The 10,257-nt window shown below is 43.0% G+C and overlaps 1 protein-coding gene across 5 annotated transcripts in view; it reads left to right on the forward strand.

Annotated features, from left to right (window-relative positions):
• Window positions 1-9,899, forward strand: part of rcan1b (regulator of calcineurin 1b) — a 49,131-nt gene extending 39,232 nt beyond the window's left edge. For all 5 annotated transcript variants that reach the window (XM_083759016.1, XM_083759013.1, XM_083759015.1 and 2 more), the window contains 3 exons: window positions 3,522-3,695; window positions 5,965-6,124; window positions 6,856-9,899. In XM_083759016.1, the coding sequence (XP_083615142.1) occupies window positions 3,522-3,695; window positions 5,965-6,124; window positions 6,856-7,043 (522 nt within the window). In that variant the 3' untranslated portion in view covers window positions 7,044-9,899. The remainder of the gene's footprint in view (window positions 1-3,521; window positions 3,696-5,964; window positions 6,125-6,855) is intronic.
• The last annotated feature ends 358 nt before the right edge of the window (window positions 9,900-10,257 follow it).

Consider the following 10,257-nt stretch of genomic DNA (forward strand, 5'->3'; position numbering starts at 1 on the left):
AACCGCCGACCCACGGATCATTGGCCGACCCGCTCTACCTCCTGAGCCACAGTAGCCCCAATCTGAACGGGAACCCCTTATGATGTTTTAAGCATTATGTTATACTTTAGCTATTGAAAAATAGCAGATCTACAAGCTTGTAGGTCTGCTATTTTTGAGAAATGGTGAAAATGTGGCAAAGAATCTTTGAATATAAATTCTTTCAGAGCCAAAGTTTTTAACTCAAATCTTTGCTCCTGGGGGGGATCTCCCCCCAGATGGAACAACATATTTTCAGATGGGGGTCGGCGGCCAATTACATATAATCTTGGTGATCCTTGACATGAAAATGTTTGAGAACGACTGACATAGAAACATGGGGTTTTTCAGGGAACTGTCATGATTTAGAAGACATTTGTAGAATCGTCCTCGGGTCGAAATGGGTTAAGGTGGTTAAGTGTGTGTGTGTGTGTGTTTTATACATGATGGAACCGATGAAAAGTATTAACAAGAGCTTGTGACTGACTAAGCTGCTACATTGAAAACACAGGTTATTAATTTTTTTTCCATTTCCTGAAAAGTAACACCGACCGACAACCACAATTGTACATGTTCAAACAAACTGGCAGAGAGAGAGAGATGAGGATCAGAGGAACAATGAAATGGATTGTGAGAGCTTTGGCTGCCTGAAGAATGGCTCGGTTGTTGTGGAGAAATCATGTGGCTCCGTCTGGTTCCATTTGTAACAACATATGAATAATTGGTTTCAAACCCTGCAAAACCAAAAAAATACTTGGATCTGGTGATCGGAAAAAGCGGGGCCAGTCAATCACGTCATTCTCAAATGATCGGAATCGGATCGGTAGCCAAAAAAACGTTATCGGGACATCCGTAGCATCTCCAAAGTGTCATGATATCATGATATTGTCTGTGATTTTGGATATTGTACTATTGTGTGTGATATGTCATAAACGTGTTCTTTAACCCATTCTGACCTGAGATCAGATTCATACGAGGTTTCCACTGGACACACACACTGGTCTGATTACCCCATTCTGACCTGAGATCAGATTCTAAAAAATGTCAGTCGTTCTTCGATTTTTCAAAAATAGCAGACCTACAAGCTCGTATCGCGCCACTCGGTGGCGCGATATGAGCTTGTAGATCTGCTATTTTTAAATAGCTAAAGCACGACATGATGCTAACACCAAAATGGGTTCCCGTTCAGAATGGGATAAAATATAAATATTGGATCGGGAAAAGTCGGTATCGGCAGATGCTAAAAAATCAAATGATCAGTGATGGCTTGAGTTTAACCCATTTAGACCTGAGAACTGATTCTACAAATGCCTTCTAAATCATGACGGTGCTCGACCTTTTTCATGTCAAGGACCCCCAGAATTATCTGTACTTGGCCGCGGACTCCCATCTCAAAATGTAGTTCCCGGGTCCCCCCAGAAGCAAATATTTGAGTTAAAACGTTTGTCGCGTGAACGCGACACGAGGTGTCTGTGAGCGAGTGTCTCTTCTGTCATGTGCGCCTCCTTAAGCCCACCAGCCCGTGCGTTTACACGAGAGCGAGACCAATCACGTGTTGCCATGGCGATCGTCCAAAAAAGCGTTAGAAACGAGGCTAGACTCTGTTTCATTTTGAACCACATGAACCCCAAGCATGCCTTCTGTCTCCCTCCGGGCACGTCATAGTAGGTGAAAATAATAATGCAAACCAAAATATGCAAGCAGACTGTGTGCGTGTGCGTGCGCGTGCGTGTGTGTGCGTGCGTGCGCGGCCTCTTGAGTCACTCAGAGGCATGCTATTTTAAAACTGTGGATGTGCGTGTGTTTAAATAGCCTGCCGTTTAGACACTGGTGTTTGGGAGCGTTTTTTTGTGTGCATGCTCTCAGCCAAAACACGTACACACAAGGTCGCTTCCCTGCTTGATTTGTTAATTAGCTTGTTCCAATAATAGTTTGTCATCTCCAGTTGGGCACCGATCTCATCGGCTTTGACGCAAGCAGCATACGCACACACACGCACACACATATTGGCGTTAGGATACTTGCGAGGACATCAATATTTTGGGATGATGATTTTATGGATGATATTTTTATCCAACCCATTTATAGAGCACAACAACAGTGTTGAAGCATAGTGCAGTACACTCTCTACACTCGTTAGCAAAGAATACTGAAATACCAAGAGAGAAATATGCACTAAACTGAACAACATATACAGTAGACACATTAGTGTTACAGTGTTCATATTTTAAACCAGTGGTTTTCAACCTTTTTCATATCAAGGCCCATTAGCCATTATTCTTTTCAGCATTTTGAGCCACGGACCACCATTTGATGACATTTAGACTTGCTGGCCCAAGTCGAACACATTTTGTTATCGTTGGATAGGATTTTGTCCACAATTCTCCAATTATGTAGACTTCTTGTAAATTTAGTAATGCCGATGTTTAACAATGATTTAACTCTTGAGAGCTCTCAAAATTTAAATGACTAATAAGGGTCCATTTGGTCACAAACTCTCCATTTAGCTGGGGACCACCTTTAACCCCCTCAAGGACCACTGGTTGAAAACCACTGTTTTAAACCATAACCCCGAAAACCGAAAATAACCGATCTTCAAGCTCACAGCGCGTCGCAGCGCAGGATGCACTGTGAGCTTATAGATCTTCTATTTTAGGTGCAAGATGATCCGGTCAGGTCTGTTTCTCAACTTATACTGTACTGTGGGGACATTTGGTCCCCGCTAGTATAGTAATACAAGTAAGAAAACACACACACACAACACACACAAGCTGCAGACTCCCTTGACAAGAGAAGAGGGACAGATATAGTCTGTGTTAATGGAGGCGATGTTTTTTTATCCCCGTTTTTTTTTCCATTCGATTTTATTCGTAGCTCATGCGGCGCTCATAGTATTATTCAGAGCAGAGCTTGGTATTTATAGACAGAGATATGACACAGAAACGTGAAATGGGGCCAAGTGGTCCACTTTACAGTTAAACTGATACCTACCTATAATAGTATAGTGCAAGCTGTGTCAGTATTTTAATGGAGACTACCGGTATTCTGTTGATTTCTTTTTTGAACCCATTTAGACCTGAGGGCGATTTATAAAGAATTGCTTCTAAATCCTAAGTTTTCTGAAAAACCTATGTTTCTATGTCTGTGGTGCTCAACCTTTTTTCTACATTTTCTTTTGGAAGCGTTTTAGTCATTGCTGGCTGTCTGAATACCCCCCAAAAAAGGTCATTAAAATGTTGACATATTATTTCTTCACAGCGTGCCACCGAGTGGCGCGCTACGAGCTTGTAGGTCTGCTATTTTAAAAAGAATCGAAGAACGACTGACATAGAAACATGGCTCTTTCAGAAAACTGTCAGGATGTAGAAGACATTTTTAGAATCTGATCTCAGGTCAGAATGGTTTAGTGTCCTATTGTGTTTATTTTGTATTGCATTAATTAATCTCTCCCCCTCTCTTCCCTCCACCCCCCTCTCTCTCATTCTCTCTGTCTGTCTGTCCAGGGGAGTTTCGAGTCGCTGTTCCGCTCCTTCGACCCGGAGGTGCAGTTCCAGTACTTCAAGTCGTTCCGTCGCGTGCGAGTCAGCTTCAGCGACGCCCTGGCGGCGGCCGAGGCCAGACTGAGGCTGCACAAGAGCGACTTCAACGGCAAGGAGATGAGACTCTACTTCGCACAGGTACAACTTTCACACTACTCGTCCATTTAGACCTGAGAACGATTCTACAAATGTTTCCAGGAAAAACCTGTGTTTCTATATCAGTATATCAAACTATTTCATGTCAAGGACCCCAAAGTATGTTGTTCCAAAGTATGTTGTTCCAAAAATAGCAGATCTACAAGCTCATAGCGCGGCACCGAGTGCCGCGCTATGAGCTTGTAGATCTGCTATTTTCCAATAGCTAAAGTATAACATAATGCTTAAAACACCAAAAGGGGTTGCTGTTCAGAATGGGCTAGTGTTAACTCAATTACAATTTAGGCATTTAGCAGATGCTCTTAATCCAGAGCGATTTAAGACCTATATACATACAGTTTTAAACGGTCGTTAGTGAGAGATGTGTTTGGGTGAGCGGTGAGTTGTAGCGGTGGTCACCTTATCACCTAAAACTGGAGTATGAATTGGCCTTTACAGTAAGCAAGAACAACACATGGTAACACAGCTAATGCATAGAAATAGTCATCAAGGGCCTGGGCCGTGGCTCAGCGGTCCAGGCACCTTGGCTGGTAATCCGGTCTGGCAGTGTGCCGCGGGTTCGACTCGCGATCCCGACGGCCTTTACTGCATGTCACTCCCCCCATCTCTCTCCCCATTTCCTGTCAGCCTACTGTCTGTCCCTCCATAAAAAATATTAAATAAAAGGCGAAATAAAATAAAATAAAAGGCGAAAACCACAAAAAAGTAGAATATCTGTACAATGAAACGAATAAACTATAAGTAAACACTATAGAATGTCTACATACTCTTATTATATACTCCTGCTGCTGGTACTAATACTAAAAGCACACACATCCGCTCTAAGAATTGAACAAAAGTGCACACTCTCCCCACCATTCATTTTCCACCATATGGTGACTAGTACTACCAATAGTACTGACACAAATAATATTAACCACTTTTCAAGTGTTCATTATAGCCGAACATTTTCCTGAAAAAAAAGAAATCCTGGAAATATTTTGAAATTAGGAAAAAAAAGAAATCCAGTCCAGGAAAGGTTTGGAATTTTGTGAGTGAGTGAGTTGGTTATATTAAAAAAATCTAAATATTTTTTATCCAATAACATTTCTTGAAATATGTAATGGGCTGCGTGATTGCCGCCCAATGTGTACCGGATGTGACAAAAAGAACAGATCTACAAGATGTGATCCTATGCCCCGGGATTTGGATTGGAATTATACCATTCTATATGCTATGCTGTATTGTTGCTCCACTGCCTGTGTCTTTGGGCATTGAGACTCATTATTGTGCTGAATGATTGTTATAATAATGGAAATTGGGTTAAATAATCTGGAAAGGTTTTTGGTTTAAAAAATAAATGTGTGGGAACCCTTGCCTGTAGCACCCTCTGGTGGACAAATTGTACACACATAGAACAGCCTCAACACAATAGTAGTAGTAGTAGTAAATGTACTAATTCTGATAAGACTAATACCACTACCAGTGGTGGAAGGTGACTAAGTACATCATTTAACTGTACTTAACATTTGGAGGTGATTGTATTTTACTTGAGTAATTCCAATTTCCAATACTTTTACTTATACTCCACTACATCTCAGAGGTAAATGTTGTACTTTTACATTAGATTACTACATTTGATTATCATTACAAAACATACATTAAACACCCCAGCCCTATATACATTTCGAACATTTGAAAATCACCGATCTACAAGCTCACAATGCGTCGCTTCTGCTAGATCTGCTATAATTATTTCAAAATATTTGTATACATTTGAAACTTGAAATGGGACATTCTGCATAGTGAGTACTTTTCTACTTTTGGTACTTTAAGGTACATTTTGATGCCAATATTTTTGTACTTTGTACCCAAGTACCTTTTAAATTCTGGACTTTTACTTGTAACAGAGTAGTTCTATATTCCAGTACTTTTACTTAACCCATTCTAGACGGGAACCCCTTTTGTTGAATTAAGCATTATGTTATACTTTATCTATTGAAAAATAGCAGATCTACGGTACAAGCTCATAGCTCGAGCTTGTAGATCTGCTATTTTTGAGGAATTGTGAAAATGTGGCGCAAATCTTATAAATATATTTCTTTTTTTTTTCAGAGCAAACGTTTTTAACTCGATTATTTATGATGATGATGATGATGATGATGATGGTGATATATGATGATGATGATGATGATGGTGATATATGATGATGATGATGATGGTGATATATCCTCAATTACTACTGAAACATTGCTGTTGTTGTTCCGGTCAGTCCGTCCACATAGGCAGTCCCCACCTGGAGCCTCCCAAGCCCGACAAACAGTTCCTGATCTCGCCCCCCGCCTCCCCCCCGGTGGGCTGGTCTCAGTCCGCGGACGCCATGCCCGTCATCAACTATGACCTGCTGTGTGCCATCTCTAAGCTGGGACCAGGTAACGCGCCACACACACACACACACACACACACACACACACAATGGACATTTTGATGCTGCACCTGTAATGTTACTAGTTAGGTTAAAGGTAGGGTAAGTGATTTTCTTTGGTTAAAATAAGTAGCTCTATATTCTGATAGTACTCATTGCTATAGTCTCCATAGAGAGCTAAAGAGCTTCTTAAACAGAAAAATGCATTTTCAGAACTCTTGCAACCCACCTGGAAATGCATTTTCTGTTCATCAAAGAGTTGGAGAGATGGGGAGATCCCTGTTACTGAATAACAATGAAAATAGTGCTTTAGCCTTTTAATGATAATAATAATAATAATAAAAAAAAAGGTTTGTTTTAACCAAAATGTATCAATTACTTTACCCAGCTAAACATTGTGGATCTCAGACTTCATGTGGCTTATCCTCAGTATCACATTTCTGACGTTCTACTAGCCCGGTAGATCAGGCATGGTCAGCCGGATCTGACACCCGTTGACTACCGCATTATAGTTTGGAGCCATTGGGGCTTCAGTGCCTTGCTCAAGGACAACAACACTTCCACTCAAACTCAAAGGGGAGCCAGGGCTTGAACCGGCCGGGAACCTTCCAATTCCCAAAGCGGCCGCACCAAACCTTCTGTGCTTTAATAAAAATTTTCTTAAAAACAGCATGTGTGTGTGATTCCGTGTCTTGTCTGTGCTCCCCCCCCCCCCCCCCTCCCCCCCCCCCCCCCCAGGCGACAAGTACGAGCTGCACACGGCCACACCCACCACGCCCAGCGTGGTCGTGCACGTGTGCGATGACGAGCGTGCCGGCGACAGCTCGGGCCCGGACGACAGCGACCAGGAGAACTCGCCCCGCCCGCCGCGTCCCAAAATCATCCAGACGCGCCGGCCCGACTTCACCCCGAACGTCACGCAGTGAGAGACGGGGGAAGAGAGAAGAGAGGGGACGGGGACGTCTGCCCCCGCTTCGCTCGCAACTCGTTTAAAACAAAGAAGATTTTATCAACGGTTCGGTCTCTCCACAGCGAGATAACAAGCTTTGGACCTAATCGATGGAAGGACGTTTTTTGGGGGGGGGGACTTGTTAAAAGCACTACCCCTCCTCCCCCACTCCTCCCCACGCCGGTCAAACACTTGGAGAGGGGGAGGCTGTGTCGTCGTCTCACAGACGTGCATTTCATAGCGGATAGAAAACGCGTGGGTGGGGGGAGGAGGGAGGGCGTAACATCTGATTATGGCATAGTCACGTTTGCGTTCTCTTTCCGCCCCTCGCATCTAGTGCGTGGACTCGGATGGACGAAAAGTGAGCGAATGAAAAGCAAAAGCAGAAAGTGGTTGGTTAAATAGCTGATTCCCTTTCTTTAAATGTTTTTTTTATTTTTTATTTTTAACATTACTTTTTTCTGGTCTTGCTAGGGTGCTATATTTATATCAGTGGGTTATGGAAGGTTATGGAATCCTCCGGATTGTAAACATATTGGTTTAAAACCCGGCCTTTATCATGTACGAAGATCACTCTTGTCACACTGGGGTCTTTTCACATCTGTGACCAGAACTACAGTACTTTGTTTCAGAGCCATTTCCTGTGTGGGCACGTAGCGTCACTTCCCGTTTGTCCTGTTTCTCTTCCGGGGCGCAGAATGTAGAGGATTTTTTTCTTTCTTTCTGCTGTCCTTGTGCTTTGATTTGATGTCACAGCAAACTCCCTGGTGTGTCTCGTGGAGTCTAGCAGCCATTCTGACTTTAATTGATAGCTTGCATACTTTGGAGAGTCAAACCTCACATTCATTTTTGACCGCCACCTGCCAGTTTAAATTACTCCAGGTGGTTGCAAAGAAAGAGTTGAAACATTGTCTAAAAAGTGTCATTTTCCACTGCTAGCGTTATACCCACAAGAGTGTATAATATTGTCTCCTAGCAGTGGCTTGATGTATCCTCTGTCAGTCTATTTTGATTGCAGTGAAACTATTCTACCTAGGTTTATTACAACAATATTAGCACTATACAAGAGTTGTTTTAGTTTTTTGGTGTAAATTTAGCTTATTCATAATATATGTAAATATATATTTTCCGCCCATTTATCTGAGCTGTGGTAGCGTTCCTGCTGCAGTGTCCTTAATCAGTACAAACAGAAATGCTCCATCTATTCTACCACTATTTCCATTCTTGAATGTACTATAGGATTTAACTCAACCACAGTTTCAGTAAAACAGGGCTAATGTTTTAGTTTTATGATCGTGTTTCAGGCTACTCACAACAAAGTATTCAAAGCAGATTGTAGAAGCTATGACTGAGAAAAGGTCAAAACGTTCTTTGGTTGAGGGGTAAAACATTTATAAAACCCACTCATTGTTGCAAGGCGAGACCTAATTCACTTCGTTAAATTGGCCTGAAATATTTCACAAGCCTAATGTAAAAGCTGATTTATAAAAATTTTGTGCGTGGGTGTCATGCACAGAAAATAGCTAATCTACAAAACAAATGCAGAATATACCGAAAATGGCAGATTTACAAGCTCACAGCAGCAACACGTTGAGACGAGAGCTTGTAAATATGCCAATTTTCGTTGTGCGACACCTGCACGCAACAGAGTTCAACTACGGCTTAATACTGTAACTATTCGGTAGCTGTATGTATATTGTATTTATACAAGATGTTTGTATCACACACCACTGTGTTTAAGGGAAACCAGTACTATCACTGTGCATAGAGAGGTACGTACTGTATGCGTGTTTGCCCGTGCGAGCGAATGGCCCTGCTAGTGCCCCTGCCCTGCTAGTGCCCCTGCCAGTACTTCACCCTCCACAGCCACTGAGAATAAGCAGCCATGCAGTGGGACTGCCTCCGTGCTTCATTCACATCAGGATGTCAGTAGATTGTCTTAGCGCCACTGTGACATACAGCACATCATCGTTACGGGGTCTCTGTATGTGTAGCAGCATTGTCGTGTTGCGAACTTGCGACTAATGTTTATGTTGCTGCCTCGGCATGTCGCGGGCCCAAGCACACAGTCCCGTCACAGGACTGCGCGTGTGTGTGTGTGTGTGTGTGTGTGTGTGTGTGTGTGTGTGTGTGTGTGTGTGTGTGTGTGAGAGAGAGAAACACGACTGACTTCATGTTGAATCCATGAAGGAAAACTGTTGTCAAAGGGGTTCATCTGGTCCGTTTTATTTCTAGGAGCGAACACGTCTTTTTGTGAGCACAAGCTATGATCTGTGTCCAGGGATGAAACTTTCTGAATTGTCATTTATGTCAACGCTGCCCTCCACCCCCCAGAACCTGTGGCGTCCTCACTGCCTAGCAAACCAGGACATGTTGCATGCTCTCTCTCTGTCTCTCCTTCCCTCTCCTCTGGCCAGTATTGTCTTGTCATCGATCTCTGCTATGGAAAACTATGACACCTGCCACTTGACGCCTCACCCGATCACGACCTACATTTAAGAGCTCTGAGATGCTCGAGAAAGGAAAGATATTATTTTCACGGTTGTTTGCTCTTAAGAGGCGGAGTGTTGTTGCTTACCCGAGCGGGATGGGGTCGGTGGTCCCTGGGGCGGTTTGTCGACCCATCTTGTCCTCAGAGCCAGAGGGTCTGTGTCATAGCAGCACTGTGAAAAGGCGTGCACTCACCTATTCACCACTACATGACTGGAGGTTGGCATCATATGCTTTAGAAAACTTTAGCTGTTTTTGTTTTTTACTCCCGTTATTTGAAGTTCATATATCTGGAACCAATAACCATGAATTTGTCATTAAATAAACTTGACTTGACCATCAACGGATGTGTTTATTTTATTTCTTGGAAAATGCAATGAAGGCGATGCCCCTCCTAGGCCCTTCCCCTGGCGCAGCTATAGCTGAACAGAATGTCTCTGGCACCCATTTTGGTGTCAGCATCATGTTATGCTTTAGCTATTGAAAAATAGCAGATCTACAAGCTCATATCGCGCCACCGAGTGGCGCGATACGAGCTTGTAGGTCTGCTATTTTTGAAAAATCGAAGAGCGACTGACATTTCTAGAATCTGATCTCAGGTCAGAATGGGTTCATCAGACCCAGTGTGTGTCCAGTGGAAACCTCGTATGAATCTGATCTCAGGTCAGAATGGGTTAAGTCAGGGGTGCCCAAAGGTAGAT

Source organism: Protomyctophum parallelum (assembly GCF_964188405.1).
Source record: "Protomyctophum parallelum genome assembly, chromosome: 23".
NCBI lineage: Eukaryota > Metazoa > Chordata > Actinopteri > Myctophiformes > Myctophidae > Protomyctophum > Protomyctophum parallelum.